The 21,836-nt window shown below is 39.5% G+C and overlaps 1 protein-coding gene across 5 annotated transcripts in view; it reads left to right on the plus strand.

Annotated features, from left to right (window-relative positions):
* LOC128865278 (protein bark beetle) overlaps positions 1-21,836 on the plus strand; it is a 57,113-nt gene that overhangs the window by 17,086 nt on the left and 18,191 nt on the right. For 2 of the 5 annotated variants that reach the window (XM_054105443.1, XM_054105445.1), the window contains exons 2-3: positions 9,566-10,546; positions 21,634-21,815. In XM_054105443.1, coding sequence (XP_053961418.1) covers positions 9,938-10,546; positions 21,634-21,815 — 791 coding nt within the window. In that variant the 5' untranslated portion in view covers positions 9,566-9,937. Of the gene's footprint in view, positions 1-8,569; positions 9,149-9,565; positions 10,547-21,633; positions 21,816-21,836 lie in introns of those variants that run through there. The other 3 variants (XM_054105446.1, XM_054105447.1, XM_054105444.1) reach the window with 2 other exon arrangements.

Genomic DNA, 21,836 nt, shown 5'->3' on the forward strand with positions numbered 1-21,836 from the left:
TTATCAAAGCCCAACGAATTAGATGGATTGGGCACGTACTGCGCATGCCGAAAGAGCGAAATGCTAGGAAAGCTTTTATTTTAACACCAATTGGAGGAAGAAAAAGAGGACGCCCACGAAAGCGATGGTTAGATGACGTCGAATCAGATCTTAAGCAAATGAACGTACACAACTGGAGAGATGTAGCCATGGATAGAATAAAGTGGAGAAAAATTGTTGATGAAGCTATGGTCCACCACGGACTGTGAGGCTAAGAAGAAGAAGAAGAAGATCGTTTCATTCGTCTAAACTTTGCTGAATAAGCTTCAATTATCTTTTTTTGCAAGCATTTAAAAAATAAAAATAAATGCAATAATTGGCGCGTACACTTCTATTAGGTGTTTGGCCGAGCTCCTCCTCCTATTTGTGATGTGCGTCTTGATGTTGGTCCACAAATGGCATTGCAAGCATTTAAGCACCCAAATTTTTAAATTTTTACTCACTTCACATATTTTAAGTCACTCAAATGGTTCTTTTACTGTGTAAATTGTGAAAAAAAGTTATTTTTGACAAGTGCCGTAACTTGTTTACTCCCTAAATAAAAACAAATTCTCTTCGTTTACACTTTCACAATACGAGTAATAGGAGTAAAATTCAATGGAAGAAAAAAACCTCCAAGTATTTCACAAATTTTACGAACATTAAAGGAAAAAATACTAAAAAACTATAAAATTTTATTACGCTCGAATCGTTGGTTATTTATTTAGAAAGTCATTTTAACTTAAGAGAAGCAATTGCGAATCCCGAATTGCCAATCCCGAAAATGAATTGAATACATCACGAAATTCCGAGATCGATCTTGACCGCTGTAGTTGACATTGTTAGTGCTTCCATATGCGCCTCTATACACAACTACTTCAATATACTCAATACTTTTTGGTTATTGAATTTTATTTATTGTTTGATGTGCAACTGCGTTTCGGCGACATCCGCTGCGGGTCAAACAGCGCACAATGCGCGGAGAACGTGACAGTGTGACGATTTGGCAAATACTCGGAACAACACTCAAAGGTTATTTGTGTTAATTTCAGCGCTGCATGCAACGTTTGCAGGAGTCGCAATTTTACAACAAAACTAAAAGCACTGATGATGGTAAACTGGTTTGGTCTATTGTAGTTGTAGTTGTAGACTAAAGGTCATGCTATCAGTCAACGTAACTAAAGTTACCCGAATAAGTCATAAGATATCCAACGAGACCATACTTTGGTTCATTTCGCATTGTCAGTCAAGTTGTTCCTAGCCACGTACAGCATCCCACTGTTAGGCATTTCATCTCATTCCAGATATTGTACCGTGCGAAGGTTAAATTTGAGTAAAAAATAACAAGATTTCAGTCCATTAAATATGTGAGAGAAAATTCATTACGTGCTCCGAATGAGCTGTTAGAAGAAAAATAGACTATAGGAAACAAAACAAAAAATTTTGGCGTGTAGGTCTCGTTACTTATTTATTTCGCATATTTAGTCTATAAAACAATAATTTTTTACAATTTTACTTAAATTAGGGCACCAGAATATCAGTAAAAATGGTTTTAGGCAAAGAAAAATCAAGATCGACAGAAGTTGAGATTTGATTAAATTCACAAAGAGCCAGTCCAATAGGTGCATTGTGGGCATAATTCGTCTCAGCACTATTTGCATAGAAAGGGAAACAGAAATATACCTCCGCAGAACATTCAAATTTAATCTTTCTAAAAGTGGTTAACAGTCATAAAGCCCTTAAAAGTTAAAGATAGAATTGAGTTTCATCTGTCGAGCGATTTCAAATTGAACAGCGCTAAACGTGCATTATACGAAGGCATAAGATCCGAGAAACGCAATGAAGGTAAGGCGAAATTCAGAAATACCTTCTGCACGCGCTCCATCCTATCCCTGTGGAACTGGGTGAAAGGGCGCCAGATTATTGTCGCATACTCCAGATTCATCTAAAATCAATCGGGCAAGAGAAATTAGTTTTATTAATAGATAATCTTGTGCCTGGTCGCAGTTTTTTTTTTATCAAAATTAACAATATGGTGGTATCAGAAAATATGGAAATATTTTTCAGATTTTCGAGAAAACAACCGACCATTATTTGTTAAAAAAAAAAAATCGAAATTTTTGGAAAAAAAATTCTTCTATCAGGCACGAATTTTTTATGTTTTTCAAAATCGGTATTAATTTTATTGAAATCTACCAAGCGGTTTAAGTTACAGTGATCACTAGTGCAAAAAACATAGTTTTGAAAAAACGCATTTAAAGTTTTGCTACTTGCTCCCGAACGCTCCGGAGCGCCCGAGCTTCCTTTGTTAATTGTTGATTAACTCGAAAAGTATTTATCGGATTCATTTCAAATTTTCACACAAAATTTTTAAAGTATTATGCTTTAAGAAAATGCAAAAAAAATATAATTTTTTTGAAAATTCTGACTACCCCTCACCCCATAAAGCAGTTTCAAGGCATACGGATCGTCAAATTCAGTGCTACTACGCCGCACAAAACCAAGCATAGCGACGAAATTAATATGACTGATGTATGAAAATTGAATATCAAAAATAACACCAAGATTCTTAGTTCCTTGAAGTGATTGCAAGATTCCCCCAACGAAGCTGTACTGAGGTTTTAATAAACTGCGTGATTTTGAAAAAAAACGTGGGCTTAGTTTTTAATGTTTAAAGCAAGATATGATCTCATGCACGAAGAATAACATTCATCTAGTTTATCAGAGTTTCGGATGTAATAATAAATATAAAATTATAATAAATATTCAATTTTCACAAAAAGCAAAACAAATAAGGTCTTATTTATAAATGATGTAAAGTTACACAAAATTTATAAAAATTATTAACCAAAGCAAATAAATACGAAGCAAGTAAAATTTCTAAAAACTTTTTAAATGCAACCCAACTTTTGAGTAAAAACGGGTAGGTTAGATTAGGTTAGGTTAGATAAGGTTAGATTAGCCAGGTTGCTTGTCTAAGACACGACACTCGGTGGCCCTAAGATGTGATACCTGCATTTGATGTCCACCCCTTAACTAAGTTGCTTAAGCCGCTCAGCTCTTTTTAACTCTGGTAACTATTCCCTCCAGTGAGACATTTCGCAAATTTCTCAGGCCTTCAAAGAAATAATCACCAAGATATTTGACACGGCTTCTTTGAAGTACTGGATATTCACTGAGGACATTTTTTCTTCATCTCCATAGCTCCAGCAAAAGTTATTGTGAGGTACACCCATTCTACTGGCTAGGGTGCCAATAGCGCAGTGACCCGTTACAACACATGTAAAGACGCTGGTTGTTGATCTGTTGAATTCAAGCAAACATTTTATCCTTTTAAGACTCAGTTTAGGCCAGAGCGCTCTGGAGACCCTTCTATTGGCTTCCGCGATTAGGCTCAAGTCAATCGCAGTGTACAGTTTGTTTAGAGGAATACTTATATCCTCTACCACTCGCTGAGGGACAAGGTCAGAACCTTCCCTTGCACACTCATTCGCTCTTTCAATCCCCTCCACTCCAGAGCGATCTGTGGTGTTGTGTTGTTGGATAAGCGTGAGCGACCTCGTACATTTTTTAACACATTTGAATAGATGCGCGTTGAGGTCAATGCCTTGATCGCTGCTTGACTATCAGCAAAAATGGTAAGGTTTGCTGGAGGTAAGTCCATTAGTTTTACCGCTTTTGCTGCTTTCCGTGCTCGTCCTCCTATTTGTGGTGTGCGTCTTACTGTTTTCCCACAAATGGAGGAGCCTACAGTTTTAAGCCGACTTCGAACGATAAATGGTTTTAAGAGGAGCTTTTTCATGACAGAAATACACTCGCAGATTTGCCATTGTCTACCGAGGGGCGACCGTTTTTAGAAAAAACTTTTTCTTTCATTTGGTGTTTCATGCACGGAGATTTGAACCTGGGTACTTCCCAATGGTAGTCATGCACCAATCCATTCGACTATGGCAGCCGGTTAATTGGCTTACGCGATTTTGGCCGAGTTTAAGAAAGCGCACCAGTCATTTTTTTCTCGTGCTAATCGGCGCCAATTGGACACACCAAGTGAAGCCAAGTCCTTCTCCACCTGATCTTTCCAACACAGAGGAGGCCTTCCTCTTCCTCTGCTACCAGCAGCTGGTACCGCATCGAATACTATCAAAGCCGGAGCGTTTGTATCCATTCGGGCGACATGCCCCAGCCGACGTAGCCGCTGGATCTTTATGCCCTGCGCTATGTCTATGTCGTCGTAAAGCTCATACAGCTCATCGTTCCATCGCCTGCGATATTCGCCTGCGGCAGCCCACATACAAAAATATTAATGACATCGGATGAAAACCACGCCCTCTTTTTATAAATTAAAACTGAATTTCCATCCGTTCATCTGGTGTTGCAAGCTATGAGTTTTTTTGTTTCCAAAAACCAACAATCAGCCCAAACCAAAATTTTACTAAAATGTGCGTGGATATCCTCACTTCTGGGCGTTGTTTTTGTTGTTTTGTTTTTATTTTTTTTATTTTTTTATAATTTGATTTTTTTTTTATGTATTCGTTCCGAATCAAATTTAATCGTTCTTACTTGTTTTTAATTTTATTTTATTTTTCTGCATAACGACCCCACTGTGACTTACAAAGTAACTGAGGCTATCAAAATATTTTTAAGTGCATTGAAAGCTTTGTGCTTTGCTTGTTCATACATTTGCATTCATGCATACCGACAAACATAAAATAGTACAATTGTGCATCTGAGTTGTTAGTATGCGGCGTGAGACAACAACCGGTCGTTCAGTCAATCGGTCAACCAGCTCGATCTAACCAGCCAAATACGTCACGTTCGCTTGCTGCAGTTGGCATTTCCCCTCCCATCTCACCTCGTTCCTATCACAGACACATACCTTTTATAACAATAACAGCAACAGTGGAGAATAACCGTTGATGACCGTTGTGTGCGTTTGATAGTTGCACTAAATTAAAAACAAAAACAAAAACAGAAAGCGTCCAGTCACACAACCCACAACTTTATTCAAATGTCTGCAAAACAGCAACAGCAGTAATAGCAAAAATAGTCGCCACAGTAACCACTTAAAAGCATAAATTTCCCAAAAACAAAACCAAAGCACAACAGAACCGCATAGAAGACTCCATAAAAAAAGGTACGCACAGTTGGAAAAATATAAACTAGGTGAGAGGGTAAAGAAAACGACAAATTTATGTGGAAAGTAAAAAGTAAAGCTTGGAAAATGAAATTATTATGCAGTCGTTGCGTTCCCATACATTGACACACCTATACACATACACATATACGGGCATATTTACATATAGAAATGGGCTTGTTTGGTTATTGTGTTAATGGCGTTGTTGTTGCAGTTAAAGAAGTAGAAATTTGTTAAAGTTGCCACAATTGTTGGAACCGTTATTTCGTTTCTGTTTTCATCTTCATTTCCACATCTTTGAATTTAGGTTGCTTCCCGTTATATTTATTATCCCGTTCTCGCTTGCATCTGCCTGTCTCGCTCGCTTACACAATTCATTGGCAAGCACTTTAAATTAAATTGCTGGTCTTTCTGACCAACCGCTCACTTTGGCCTGCACTAAATAGAGGCCTATAAAGCTACCGTTCCGCATATGGACAATAAGTAGGTACTGGACAAGCGATAATAAGGCCGTCAGGCCTGATTTCTACAAGGGCAAAAAAACAAAAAAATTTCAAAAATTTCTTAGCGCATGTCCAGCAGTTAACAGAAGATGCTTCATCTTAGTGTTCACCATTCTTTGTAGTATTGGATTGGAAAAGGATAATTGGGTTGTCCGAAAGATCGGACAAATAGTTTTGATATACACAGATTTTCAAGAAGAGTTCTTCTGTGTTGGGTGCCTTCTCTCTTACTGCCGCCTGCTGGCTAATTGCCTCCTTGTCTCCCTTGAAACTCAGGTATCAAGGCTGAGGATGTGAAGTGTGGCATAATTTGCAGTAAACCATAACCAGACTTAATGCAATTTACAATTAATGTAGTTAGAGCCGGTATACGATATGGTGTATGTGGTAACCCAACTAAAACTGGACTTGCTCTCTTCACTTCAAATATAACTTTTGATTTCTGAAGTAAATTCTTTCGCGACCACCGTAGTCGAAAAGGTTTTGCGTGGTACTCGATAGGTCTCAGGTTTGCTGCTCACTGTGGACAACCAAAAACAGTTGGTAAATGAAGCATTGAACAGAAAACGTCCGAATATATTTCGGCCATACACAAACTTTTAATAAAATTCACTGCCTTTTTGAAGGCAAACAACTGTGGGTGAGATACTAAAGAGTTTCGGCAAAGTAGGAAAGTCTGTGCCAAAACAGGGATTCCATTTACAGACATCCAGTGTATTTATAGTCTATAATCAGAATCTGTATCTCTCAGTCAATGACGTGGGAAATCGAATTACCAAACATGAGTAGGCATCTGCTCTGAATATCTACTATATGGGAGCTTTCTCTACACCGCCTGCCACTAATCTTGATGCACTGCTGCCACTAGCGTCGCTGATTTTAGGGCCAAGCAGGTACATGAAGTGGAACGATATAAAAATGTCTGGTGGTAAAGCTTTAAGGGGCTATATAGGTACAGTTAGAAGGCTGAAAAAAGCGAATTTTCCAGCATTTTTTCTTAGAAAACTTTTAAATTTATTGATATAAAAATTTGTACACACATTATGTTATCTTTTAACTGTATTTTAAGACTTAGTATTAGTAAAAATATTTATTTGGAAAGGAGCTACAGCTGATCTCCGGGAGCTCCTCTCAAAAAAGACGTTTTGCGGTGACCACTATATCTCTGAACTGGATCCTCTGAAATTTAAAAACCAAACAGATTTCGTTAAAGTAAGATTAAATCTAGTAATTAGGCGAAGAAATAAGCAAAATAATTTTTTTTGACAAAATGGCAGCTTCTCAAGCAAAAGCAAAACCGATTTTTGACCAAAATTTCGGCCTTAAATTGTTTATGAAAAAATAAAATATTTATCGGTGAGAAAAAATCTTCGATTAATTACTAAAACATATATTTAAGAAGTTCGTGTTAAAATTTGAGAGTAATCGGTTTAGTTGTTTTCGAGTAATGTTGGTCACCGCCTTCGAAAACACCATTTTGAGAAAAACGCGTATAAAGTTTGAAAAGCACTTTGCATAGGATACAATTTTTTTGTTTAACTTACAAGGAGTTGTATATTACAGGACCACATAATACACCCTCCGCGGCTTTGGCAGCTTCGAATAACTCGAACTGATGTTTTTTGCGGGCCATTCTACCATCTCACGCGCTATGAGATCAGAAATGTTAACTTTATTCATACTCTTTAATAGCAAACCCGCAACCCATCAAGCTACTCTGGGTGCCTAGTCAAATTGGCATACTCTTGCAGATAATGCAACAAAAACGGCAATTAGATCACCATTGGAATTAAACAATATATTAACCAAAAAAAGGCATTAAAAGCGCCGTTTACAACCATCTCTAAAATTGTTAAACTTGTATTGGGAAAATTACACAAACTTACGAACAAAACAATAAACCTTGGCCTGTCGACACCTAAACTTCCTTTTGAGCTCCTAGAAGACAGATAGCCATATATACACGTCTTCGTCTTGGCCACATGCGCTCAACATATAAGTATCTCCTCGACAAATTTCAGCTATCTGCTTGTCGCCACTGCAAAATATCTATGAACTTACCCATATATTAAAAAATTGTCCAGAACTTGAATGCATTCGCCAAGAAATAAACAATAATGATTCAGAACGAACACTAAAAAATTTTTAATACCACTAACATACGTAGCGCCGTGGAGGCTAACTGGCATTGTCAAAAGGGCTGATTATACGATTCATGAATTTAGTACACAAGGAATCAATGTCTGGACGACTTGTACGACTGAAGTCAGAGCTCAAGGGAGCAATTATTTGCTCATTTAACCTCCTTTTCTTTGGCTTAACAAAATCTTCATTTTCTTAAAAAAAAAATTAAAATTCGCAAGTAATTTTTAAATGTATTTGGCTCAATAAAGAAATAAAAAAAATAATTGGCGCGTACACTTCTGTTTATCCGTGCGGTGTTTATCCGTGCGCCTCCTCCTTCTATTTGTGGTGTGCGTCTTGATTTTGTTACACAAATGGAGGGACCTACAGTTTTAAGCCGACTCCGAATGGGGAAGTATTTGTGTCAGATTCTCCTTTATAAAATATCTGTATAAGAACTAATATTTCATATTATAATATAACTTTTCCTTATACAAATGCACATTTTTGATTTCTTTAACTTAACTGCACGTTTCTAAAAATCGCATTATTTTGCTTGCTGAAGCGGCGTGCGCAATCAAGCACATTGCACTGTACATAATTATAATGCAATAATTTCCTACTTTTTGTTATTGTTATTGCTCTTGCTATTATAGACACTTACTTACTTTTATTTGTTGCTATTACTTACTACTGCACTTCGTTTTTTTTTTGTTTTGGCTATTACTCGTATAAGCATTAGCACTAATAAGTTCTTGTACTACTTTAGTTGGCGCTCTCCCATAACTTCTTACTCTACTTTTCCTCATATGCACCACTGCTTGTTATTGTTGTTAGATGTGTTTCACAATATTTCTGTATGTTCGTGTGTCTGTATAATAACTGCGCTTCGTTCAGTTGTTAGCGACTTTTGGGGCGAACTAGTCAACAATGAAAGTATTTAAATGGGAGTAAATATGCCCGCGCGCTCAAATTACTCTCTCCAAGCCCACCAACTAACCAACAAAGCATACAGATGATGGTATGTGTGTGTGTAGTAGGTACATGCAGGCCAACAACAGCCCATCGCTGCTACCAGTTGGGGAGTTGTTTCGTTGATTGTCATTGTTTGGTCGTTTGGGTTACGGCGCGGTGTGCTTCGTTGAGTTTAGTTGCTCGTAACGGTTCTTTGCGTATAGACGTGTTTTCTGAATTTGGACTTAGAACAAAGTAGGCAAGTGTTTGATTGTTTTTTGCCCTGTTTCGTGTTGAATAGTGATAGTGAAGGTGCATGAATGAATCGTGGTCGTGCGTGTGCTGGTTGAAGGGGAAGGAAAAGGAGGAAAAGAATGAGTGTGGCGTAAAGTTTGCAAAGCTGTTAATAGTAAAGGTAATGTGGATAAAGTAGTGTGGCCACTTTGGCTATTTCAATGTTTGGTCTCTACTGACTAAGCAAAGCAGCTGATAAGCAGTTATCAACTTACAAGAATTGTGTAAAAATATGCGTTTTAAGTGGATGTGATGCAATTTCCCCAAGGTTAAAAATTAAGTGATTGGAAATTAATGGAAAAATTGTTGTGTGCTTAGAAAAACTAGTGCAAGTTTTTATAATAAAAAACGACGTTTTACGAAAACAAAAAAAAAAGCACCGAAAATGTTTAATGAATGAGCAAAAATTAATAAGAAAAAATTAATAATAATGCATTTAAATTCAAATTTATAGTTGCGGTACAGCTAATGAGGTCAGAAGAAATTTTTGTGAAAGAGAAAAACTTAATTACATAAAGTTTTATATTTTAAATTACAGCAGCCAACTGGTGTGAGATTTAAGAGACATTTATTAGAGGAAACAATATTAGACAAAGGAAATAATTATTTATTTTTTTTTTCAATTAAATGCAAATATTTCAATAAACCTACTGAATATGTGCGCCCAAGTGAATCATAAGCAAATGAAGCGAAGAAATCATTCGAAGGAGCTCAAAAGGGCAACATAAAAAAGTATAAATTTAGCAATAAATTAATTCTGTGTGCAATTAAAAAAAAAATTGTAGTGCAAAAAGTGTCGTAAAATTCCAACCACTTGCAGACGAGCTCAACACTTCAGTACTTCAGCAACAAAATAAACATCGACAAAAACTCTACTGTCAACAAGTCAACAACAAACGAAACCAACGAAATGCCAGCTGCCATGCGCAGCAAACACAAACGAGCCACACCGCCCAACCCACAACACAATGCGCGCCCACCAGGATTGGCAATCGCACGCCGACGACTGCAAGCAACACTGCAACTGCCTCCTAGCTGCCTGCACCGCGCACTCACATTCCTCATTGTCGCACTCTGTTGGGCAGGGCCGGCGCCAACCTTAGCACAATTGCAAGGCAACACAATTCTTGGCAGCACCGGCGGCGGCGGTGGTGGTGACAGCAGCGAAATCGAATTCGCCAGTCTGGATGGCGCCGGCACCCAACTACTCGCTCCAATGCTGTCGGAGGCGAGCAATGTGGCGCCACAACCACCATTAGAGGTGGTAGAATTTGTGGAACCTGCGCCAGCGCAACCAGTGATGTCATCGGCACCGTCATCGTCATCAGCACATAGCTACACTGAGTTGCAGGGTGGTGAAATCACCGGCGAGCGAACGTTGCGTTACAGTGAAAGTCCTTTTGTTGTGCGCCAACACATTGAGGTGGCCAAGGGTGCCCGGTTGATCATAGAGCCGGGTGTGCGTATGGAATTCGCACCGACTGTGGGCATAACTGTGCGCGGCATATTACAAGCGGTGGTGAGTAGAATAAAAAATATTTACTATTTGTTTAGTTTTCTGAAATGAGTTGCCGAAAGTGGTGGCAGTCGTGTTTGTTTTCTTCAAATTTGTGCGACTTCTTATTCAATTACTTCGATATTTATTAGTGGATTGTGTGAAATTCTCCTTGATGAGCTTTTCTTCATGTAAGTAGTGTAAGGGTAAGGCTTCGGGTTATAGGAAATGATGAATCGGATTCATAAGTAATGATAAAACAGAATGAAAAAAATGACTGAAATGAAAAAAATGAAGTGACTAATAACTAAGTGTACCTGAGTGTTGTTGTTAAATTGTAATAATGTGAGACGAAATAACACTTAGCTCAGGGTTTTTATATACAGTTGCAGACACAAAAATTCGGATACAAAAAAAATCAAATTTTATTAAATTACTTTTTACTGAATAACGAAATAACACTTAGCTGAGGACTTTTATATACAGTCGCTGACACAAAAATTCGAATACAAAAAAATTTAAAATTTCATTAAATTACTTTTTATTAAATAACCAAATAACACTTAGCTGAGGGATTTTATATACAGTTGCTGACACAAAAATTCGGAATAAAAAAATTCAAATTTCATTAAATTACTTTTTATTGAATAACCAAATAACACTTAGCTGAGGGTTTTTATGTAAAGTTGCTGACACAAAAATTCGGAATAAAAAAAAATTCAAATTTCATTAAATTACTTTTTACTATTTTTTTTTAGTTAATAGCTGTAAAAAAGTCTTGCTAAAAAAGAATTTTTAAATAAAAGTACTATTTTAGTAGGATTTGTTAATAGCAAATTTCCCATATTTTACGCTTTCATTGCAACATGTTTGGTATCCTTGAGGAGCAGCACACACTGCGCGGACAGCATCACGGCAAAAAGTGGTTGTGTGCAAAAAATTGTCATTCGCACGCATTAAAGCCTTGGCCTGGTCAGTTGACCGTGGCTGCCAATGCACGAAGTGGTGATTCGATAACGAGAAGCAGTGATTTGTTTTCAAGTTTACAAATATTAAGTAAATAACTAATACATATGTATGTATACATACATAAGTACAAGGTGGCACAAAATTAATCACCCTATCGAAAAATTTACAATTTTTGCAAATGACATCGTACGTCAATCACATTTGACACTTGTGAACCAAACAGCTACAGTAAGATAAGCAATGGAGCGCGAAAAAATCTAAATACAAATTTCCACCCATTTTTTTTTTTTGTTTATTTATTGTAGAAAAAAAATTATTCAAAAACAAATTTCGATGATTAATTTCGTGCCACCTTGTAGATCTATAGATACATATATGTACATAAATAATATTGAGGTGCCTGCCTATGATTTTAAAATACATTTTTTTCAACTCAAATAACGATGACAAAAAAAAAATTACCTTAATTAGAGTTTTTATGTTGTTTGTCTGTCTGAACATCTGAAGGTCCATTTATCTAGGCTAGCCTCCAGAATGTTTAAGCTGAAATTTTTGTAACCATCTCTTTTTTTTTTTTTTTTGGTGGGTGAGGTAAGGCTCAAAATGCCTTCACACTTACAGCGACCGTCGTCTACTGCGTCTAGTGGGGGGGCCACTAAAACAATCCCTCCTCTTCTTCTATTCAGACTCCCTTCCCGCAACTACTTTCTGCATTACTTCGGGAGAGCCCAGAACGGGACGTCGTTCTATTCACCCATGTCTGGGTCCATCATGGTTGTTGCCAGCTTCATGCTATACGCTCGTCTTCTTATGTTTTATGTCTCCGTATGTGAGGCTTCGCTTCGTTGTACTGAATATCTATCTATCATTTTTTCTCCATAATAGGCCTTCAGCGTATATTTCAACCGCATTTCAGTTATCCTCGTGTTCAAGGATCTTGCCAATCACATTGGTCGCCCAGATGCCGCCAATCTGCTCTCTTTAGAGCATATTTTTCCACGAGCCATCTGTCGCAACAAAAGAACCTGTGTTCGGCGTCATCGCTCGGTGCTTCGCAGTATATGCTCCTGCTTACCTCACCCATGATAAGTAGAGGAGTTTTCGGGGCACATTATTATGGCCCACTAAATATGAGCTGTCGTCGAGATATTTCGGAAAATAGTATTTATTGCTCGAATTTTTTGTTCCAGTCCTTAAGAAATTTCACATACTCCATCTTCTCACATAAGAAAGTAAAAACAACGTTTGTTAGTGCCAGTTCGAACGCGTCAGTCAAAGTTTGGTCGGTGTTTATTTTGGGGTTATTCCACAAATGGAAGTACTACAGTTTTAAGCCGACTCCGAACGGCAAATATTTTAAATGAGGAGCTTTTTCATGGCAGAAATACTCTTGCGGCTTTGCCATTAGCTGCCGACCGAAATTTTCTTTCTATCATTTTGCTGTTTCATGCACGGAGATTCGAACCCACGCACTCCCGAATGGTCGTCACCCAAAAACCCTTCGGCTACGACGGTCCATCAATAATGCGTCATGCTTTAAGCTGAGAGGATGTTTACTCCTCTGTATCCAGTCCTGATACTTGAGCTTCTTTCTCAATAATTGGTCATGCTTTAAGATGAGGGGATGTTGAGTCCTCTGTATCCAGTCCTAGCACTGAAGCTACCAACTAACCTCCACGCAGACGATGGCAGCAGCATTTCCTCAGTGCAGATGTTAAGTTCATTCCACCTTTTCTCGTCTCAACTCATTATCGTCGAGTTAATGCTCTTAACTAGTAAGCTGAGATGTCGGGTTTAGTCGGCTCTTAGGACAGGCTTCCATTGCGAGATGGTATCCTAATTTCAATGGCTTGCCAAATATTAAATTCAGAAGTCCTGCTAGTTAAGCAGTAAGAGTTTTTGATGATCTGGTTTTAACTTCAGCAGGCGCTCAAAAGCTCTTCAAGAAGAAGTTGTGCCATGTCTTCGATTACCTTTTTTCTTTGACTTACGCCCAGTACATGAAAACATAGATCCCATCCATTTTCTAAGCAATACTACAATGGGTTCCTTGTGTGTTCCACAGACTGGTTCTGTACCATAGGCAGCCCTTTAGTTGGCTTCAAACCTCCATACACTGGCATGGGATCTGTTTCAGGGATCTGTTATATTGTTTTGAGATTCCAACTGGTTCAAAAGAGTTTTGAAGTTTTGGGAAAGTGTGAGAGAAATGTAGGACTCAAAAGAGTTATTGAGCGCCTAGATCAACAAATTTTTCATCTTTGAAGGCTTTTGCTGACAAAAACTTAACGGCTTTTTAAAACTCTCGAAGGTGTACGTTAAGAATTACATAAAATAATAATTCGACTCAAGATACATAGCACTGGTAACACAATGAACTCTAGACGTCTAAGCTGAGTCTTTTTACATATCAGTCAGCACTACCTGTCATTTTACTCAAGTTTAGCTTGACTATCCGACATAAAGCTTGTCCTTGCTCCGATTCTTTTTCTATGATCACTTTTGTGGACGTAAACTTTTAGTTGCAAAAATTTATGTCTGGAATATGACTGGGTATATGCCCACTTTCAAACGTTTCTAGAGTCACGTTCCGAGTGCACTTGCGTTGGTATTCTCGCCATTCCATGGATCCGTCAGACTAATAAGAATTAGCGCTTACACCATTTATTGGGTGCTTGACCGAGCTTCTCCTCATATTTGCGCTGCGCGTCTTAATATTTTTCCGAACATGAAAGGCAGATAGTTTCTTATGAGGAGTTTTTTCATGGTAGAAGTACACTCGAAAGTTTGCCGTTGACTGCCGAGGAGCGACCGCTATAAAAACTTTGTATATAATTTTGGAGTTTACTGTCCGAGGTTGCGAACACTGGCACTACTGATTGTAGCCACGCATCAACCCATCCGGCTACAGCAGCCGCCGATCCGCGGATCAAGGATAATCCAAGATTTGACTCAGTATTTGTTTAAAGACTTCCTTAGCACCCCTCAAGGCTCCACTAGGTATCCTAGTAACACAGCGGGCAAAGGCAATTCGCGTCGACAGAACAGTAAAATTCAAAGATGTGTTTTTCTCGAATCTTCACTAAATTATAAGTAGTTTATGCATTATTTTATACGAGTTTTTTATATTATATTTCTTAGAAAATAGTTTGATAATTTTTTGTTAAAATTTTCCCAGAAAACCCAGCACCACTCAAGCAAGTGCAATATTTCCACCTGCCTTTCCACCTGTTGCCACACAAAATTTTATAAGCTACCCCGCCCAAGTATTTAATGCGATTATTCATACACACAATTAATCCCACAGACAACAGAGGTATTTGCAAATACTTACCAAGCGAGAGTTCGTATAAAAAGTGCAATCGCTCAATGTGTGCGTACCCGTGCCCCGTGAAAAAGAGAAAAAGCCTTCAACTAGCAAAAAATTGATTGAACAATCGCAAAGTAAGTAAACGACGTTATCGGAAATCGCTTATCAGTTGAGCGATAAAACAGTTAGTCTACACACACACACACATTCGTATATATTGCAAATGGAATATAAAATTGAACGCAAGTGAGAAAAAATAGAGTTAAGGGTGGTGGCACAACCGATTAAATCATCGACATTAGCAAAGACAGGCACTACAAGGCTACGCGACGATTTATTTTTATGAACCCATAAAGATGCATGCCACACATTAGAAGAGAAGCTTGGTTCGAGGGTACTTCTTGGTATCGGTAGCAGCGTAACATGAAACTAAGGGGAAAATTTCCGGCTGAAACATAGCCCACAAGCTCTCGTCGTGTAGGTCAAGGCTATAACCTGACAATCCGTTATCGAAATCCCTATTCCTTACAAATTTTTTTTTTCTGAATGAAAAGAAAAAACATTTATTAATAAAATTTTCAAAATAGTGGGACTGTATAACAATCTAGACATATTAATGTCTTTAGAGTTTAGTTATGAATAGTGTCTATCCATAGGGGGGTCAACATTCAATCAACCGTTGATACATACAGGGTTTGATTGGAATCACCTCGAAGACCGAGGTGCCCGACTTTAAGCCTACAGAAAAAACTTCCTACCTGTGAGGATTTTTACGCCCACAACTTGATATTTCGCTACTCTTTTACTGTAGATTAGGTTAAGTTGGTATGGTTGCCCAGGGAATGGGCACACTTGGACGAAAAAGATTCGTCCTTTGTGATACCATTATGAAGGGGTGAGGCGAGAGAGAAAGACCGATGGGATGCAGGAAGAGGGCGGGGAGAGGTGGTGCTGGGATGGTTAGGTGCGTGCGGATTACGAACGATGACTATGTTTGCGTTGACCGCTTTATGCTGCTGATGAAATTCATCAGATTTTTAATGTCAACGCCAGCTATATCAGCAGGCGTGGCAAAGAAGTAGGAGCCAAGATGCCTAGATCTTAGCCCCGCCAGAGCAGGGCTGCTAAGGAGAAGGTGCTGAGATGATTCCACCTCATCCTCCATACATCCAGCGCAAAAAGGACTCGAGGTGATTCCAAGTCTCACAGCATGCACTCCTCGCGCATTGTGTCCTGTGAGAGAACCCACGAGATTAGAGAGCTGATATTTTGTCAGCCTCAGAAGCTCGCCCGAGCGCCTCCGGTCTACACGTGGCCAGAAGGATTTCGCTACCTTACACGTTTGTGTACTTACCCAGCGCTCGCTGAGTTGGTGCGATGCCCATCTTTCCAGGAGCAGACCGCAGGTAGTCAGGGGGATCCCAATTCACTCCCTTCGCGGGGAAATCACCTCACATGTCCCAGCTCATCCGCCTCAAAGTTTCCAGCAATGTCGCTGTGATCAGGAACCCAGATGAGGCTGATGTCAAAGAATTCGGACGCAGTCGAAAGCGAGGTCAAGCATTCCTTGACCAATTCCGAATGTACCGCCATAGACCCGAGGGCCCTTATTGCCGCTTGGCTGTCGGAGTAAATATTTACTTCCTTGACCGTTAGTACGCATTTGAGCAGCCAGTCAGCTGCCTCCTTGATTGCGGCTACCTCTGCCTGGAACATACTGCAGTGGTCCGGTAACCTGAATTTGAGTCTGATGGGGAGCTCCTCGCAAAAGACTCCTCCGCCTTTTACTGTAAGAAATTTATCTCTAAAGTTCCCATCAAAGATGCTTGAGACCAGGTATATGCCTATCTCGCTCTTTACACTGGTCATAACAAACTAATCTCACGATATATTCTCTTAAGCACGTAAAAAGCTCAAAAATGTGTACTAAATTGAGAACCACGAACAAGCACTCCAATTTCATTTGTATGTATGTGTGAACAGATAACGCCCTGAAAGTGGGGTAAACTGATTTGGTGGAACGTAAGGTGCTTCAGTAGATAAGGAGATACAAACAAAACAGGTGCAAGCGATAAAAGTGATATTGCATGTCACACACACGCATACACACACATACGATTACTGCTGTAATTTGCACTGCCGCGCTGTTGTATGATATCACGAAAAAAGTAAACAGAGCGCCGCGCCACTCATTAGCTCATATTAAAAATACACACATGCGTACATATTTTTTACGCGTATGTGTATGCATGTGCGTGTGTTCTACACCCCACATATGGCCTGCACACATGCGCACGACCGATGTCAAAAGACCAACTTTTTGAGTGGGGTAGGGCAAAAATAGCCTATGCGCCAAGTGTGGCAATGCGTCGCGGCAATTGTGTAACAGCCAAACAGCCATTTAAGTAGCCGTGGCTTAGGTTAGGGTCAATGGCTATTTGACGCAAGCGCAATTTCAGAGCTGCCCAATTAAAAAGTCGCAAATGTCGACTTTGGCTTTGAGTCACGGCGTTCATCTTAGTTATTTGTTTGCTTTTATTGCTCGCTGCTTGCTTGTCCATCGCACGAACGGAAGTTGCTTTGATTGTCTGTTGTTGTCTGTTGTCGGCGGCGGCGGTGGCGGTGATTGTGACACGCCCCTCGTTGCGGTGCCGTTAGTTGCTTTACAACGCGCCTATTTTTTATTGCCCATTTCGTGGCCTATTAGCGCGCATATCTTTCTTTACTCTTTACTTAATTCGCCATACAATTCGTGATGTTGTCGTTTGATGGTTTTTTCATTAGTTGTTGCTTTGCTGGCGATTGTCTTGACAGACGGCCACTGGGTCGCGTTGGGTTAATTAGATTAGTTGGTTGGCCTTTTTATTGTTGTTGTGTACTTAGTCGTAGGTACATACGCGGATGTGTGCATGAATGTAGGAGTTGGTGTGTCAAAATGTTTGGCGCTTCAATTTAATGAGCAACTGAATGAATGAATGAGTGAATAAACGAGTGAACTGCAAATTAACGCCACTTATTAGTGTAATTTTTTTTTCAGAGTATTATTATTAGCTGTTGTTCATGACACAGTCTATGTAAATTTATTTAAATTGGCAAAAAATAAGAAATGGACAAATAAAAACACACTTTGACCAGAGAAACTCTTACTTTTTGGATATGCAGATTATGGAGGTGAAAAACAAAATTATTAATGAAAGAAGAAAAATTACACTATAGAAATATTTTTCTTTGCTGCTTGCATTACCCAACTAATTTAAAATACTTAGTGGGCAAGCAACGCAGTAACAGATCTTTACATCTGAGGTGAACAAAATTAAGGACAGTGATGTCAAAGAGAGGGGATTTTCCGCATTTGTGGTAATTAATTTTTAATAAGAAGTTAGGAGAAAAACCGATTTTTATATACTTGTACAACAAAAAGGTGGGATTTTTAAAATATATATTTTTTCGCATGGTGAAAACAATTCAGGGGTATGGCCAAGATGTGACCGTTAACCGGATCTCAGCACTTTTGAAGGAATACATTGATTGGCTGACGTCATCGGGGTCACGACAGCGGCTCGTTTACGAAAAAACTGAGATTATGTTGTGATATACGAAAAAAATAATACCATCTTCCTTCGTGCTGTTTCGTTGTCGTTTGAACAACTACTACTTCTTTTAATCCATTTCTTTATTGCGATCTGTTTTTTCAACGTTAAGCAATATTTTTACTTAAAGCTATTTAATTTATTTAAGAGAAAACATATTTATGGAATACATCTATTGGTACAACCATTTACTAATTTGATGATGAATAATAATTTGGACTAATTTATTATGATATGAGATCTTTTGTTGACTTTCTCTTGAGTCTGATTGAGTGACCAAAATTCATTTATCGAGAAGTAGGCGAGCGTTGCCCAGGAGCCAACAGTGTCGTATCGTCGTCGCGCTCAGCATTTTGGCGTCAGTGAAACCACAATGCCGCATTGCGCATTTTAAAGGATGATTTAAATTTGTTTCCGTATGAATATAGTGCAATTGACACAAAGAATATTGCCAACAGACGATTCACGTCGCTTGGAATACGGCCAAAAGTCGCTCGAATGGTTGACACTGAACCTAATTTTTGGAAACAACGAGGCACACTTTAACCTCTCTGGCAGCGTGAATAAACAAAATAGTCGCATTTGGGGAACTGAGAATCCACACGAGATCCATGAAATGCCATTGCATGACCGGAAAGTAACTGTTTGGGCCGGCATTTGCGCCAAAACCATCATTGGGCCATATTTGTACCGAGAAAAGGAAACGGTCGACGGAAACCGATATCGATGGATGTTGACTCATTTTGTCTGCTCGCAAATGCGTGAGAAAGGTTTAAACGGTTACTGGTTTCAACAAGACGGTGCGCCATGGCACACTGCGAGTGCAACAATTGATTTTCTGCACCGAAAATTCCCGGGACGTCTAGTGTCAAAAAGAGGCGACATCGACTGGTCCCCCAGATCACCTGACTTAACCTTCTTCTTTTTGTGGGGTTATCTGAAAAGTAAGGTTTACGGCAAAAAGCCGCAGACTATTGACCAGCAAATATTCGACATTCCTGCCGAAATGGGCGCTATAAAACCAAAAATGCTTGACAAGGCGAGGACCCTCACTCTGGACACTGGGCACTTCTGCCTGTACTGCCACCAGATTACGTTGTATGAGCTCTGTAATTGGAAGAAACTGAACATTGGTATTGTAAATCTACTAACAAGTTTTTGCCTGCAAATCTTTGACGCTTTCGTATGAGACCCATGGTTCCTGTATGGCCAGACACGTTTTCTCCACATTTCAGGCACCGAGCCTGATTGAGGCTCTTTCTGCCCGGTAGAGATTTATTTGGAGACAGTGAAACTGACTCCAGGGTTTGTATAGCTTTTGGGGTGAAGCCTGACACATTATTTCCCAGACTGGCCCTTCCAAACCTTACCACCCTTTTTGCTTCGAGCCGACCAGAAAGAGCGGAAGGTTTTTTTCTTTACCACTTCCCGCCTTTGGTTTGGGCTTACAGAAATTGAGCCTCGTTTTAGGTTTCTGGATGCTCAACTGAGCTCGAGTTGCTGCGGAAGTTGATGGCTGATGTTTTGTTTTTGTTCTGGCGCCCTCTAACCTAGATCTGAGAAGGGCACTGCCAAATCCTTCAGAGGCCTTGTTGCCTCGCTTTTCGACTTTTCCAGCCGAACTAGGGTACATAGCAATTACGAGCTCCCCCAGTTCACCTTTTTGAAGGCGGTGTAGTACTCGCCATTCGTTGACACAAAGTTCCGAATTAGGCGATTATATTTGTCCTAAAACTCGCTCGTTAGGCCAGGGAGCTAAGCTTGGGAAGTAGGCAACAAAGATTGCAGCCTTTAACATTTCTGCCTCGTCCACAACCTTTTAGCTTCCTTAGTCCAGGCTAGCGTTTCGTTGTCTAGACAGCTTAAAACTAGCCATCCAGGCTTAAAACTGTAGCCTAAAACATGGGGCTTCACTGGGCCTTCACGACTTTCAAACAAGGCATTCTAGACTGAAATATCGTCCTACTAACCTGGTAATATATGTACTCCTGTGGAACTTGGAAGTTCTGTAGAGAGAAAGATGAAACCGCCAAACATATACTGGCATCGTGCCCAGCACCGATGCATAAAAGGGGCAAACACCTAGGAAACATATTTTACCAGAGGAGCAAAAAATTCAATAAAATAGGTAGGTAGGTAGGTGAAATGGTTGAAGTGCCAGTCTGGCACTCCTCAAGTAGCACTAAAGCGCCGTTTTGATACCATTATGAGACCTCCAACAAGCAGATTTGTACAACCAGCTAGAGCTGTTGATATAATGGAGAAGATTGATGCGATTTTGCTTGGAGCACTTTCCAGGCTGTCGAAGAAAAGGTCACTCAGTGATCTGGCTGCCAAACCCGGACATTTACAGAGAAAGTGCAGTCTCCTTCTCTGAAAGGTCCCCACAGCTTCTGCTATGTGGGTTATATGGTAAACCTAGCTTTTCCGTGTGTGTACCGATCGTCCAGTGACTGGTAAACGCAGCCTACGAGTTTGGAAATTAAATAGAAAGGAGTCCAAAGGACTTTCTGAGTCCTTCGTATATAGTATTGGGGCCAAAGGGTTTTCGAAATAGCACATGAAGAAATGGAGCTTCATCTTTTCTGCGCTTTCCTGAGAAATATTTTGTGCAGATCCCCTTTAACAACTGCCAGGGGAATGCCGATGACCGGGTAGGAGGTCTCTGAGGCCAATTAGTCCCCATCCTGGCAAGCTCAAATAGGAAAGCTAAAATAGGATAAGTGCAAAAATCTATTGCGGAAATTGAGCTTAGAGAAACACTTTGAATGCATGAAGGAAACAAAATAAATATTTCAGGTCATAGTGCTAAATCTCTTCATAATAATAATATCATAATTTCAAGTAGAAATTGCTTTTTTTTGCGCTCCTTAAGCGGGAATGTGGAAGCCGGGTTGAAGGTGTTTCATGAGAGGAATTCGGTTTTGAGCTTTACAGCTCAGTTGCTCTGCAAATAGTCGTGGCAGTGAAGGGTGTTTTTCCGTGGCTCCTAGGAGGAACTTAGGGCCATACTATGCACGCAATATTAGCTTTCAATGGCATAAACAGGTGGAGAAGTGCAGGTGCTTATTAAGTGAACGAAATATTGAGAGAAAATAGTGGAAATGGGTTAAAAGTATTCAATTCAACTACAAATTTAATTTTTTAACTTAATTTTTCCTTTTCTTTCACTTAATTTTTCCTTTTCTTCAACTCTCAACTCTCTCAATTCCCTATAATTTTTATATAAATTTTTATTTCAGGGCACCCCCACATCGCGCATCACTTTAACAGCGGAGGGCCAATCAATAGCTATCAAGGGAATAGATATTCTGGATGCGGAAGTGCGTGGCGCGCGTTTAGTCGATGGACCCACGCCTTTAGAGGGTCGTTTGCAGATTTATCACAAAGGCACGTGGCGCGATGTCTGCACTAATTCCAGAAAGTGAGTAGCTTCAAACCATTT

This window comes from Anastrepha ludens, chromosome 5 (assembly GCF_028408465.1).
Source record: "Anastrepha ludens isolate Willacy chromosome 5, idAnaLude1.1, whole genome shotgun sequence".
Classification (NCBI taxonomy): Eukaryota; Metazoa; Arthropoda; class Insecta; order Diptera; family Tephritidae; genus Anastrepha; species Anastrepha ludens.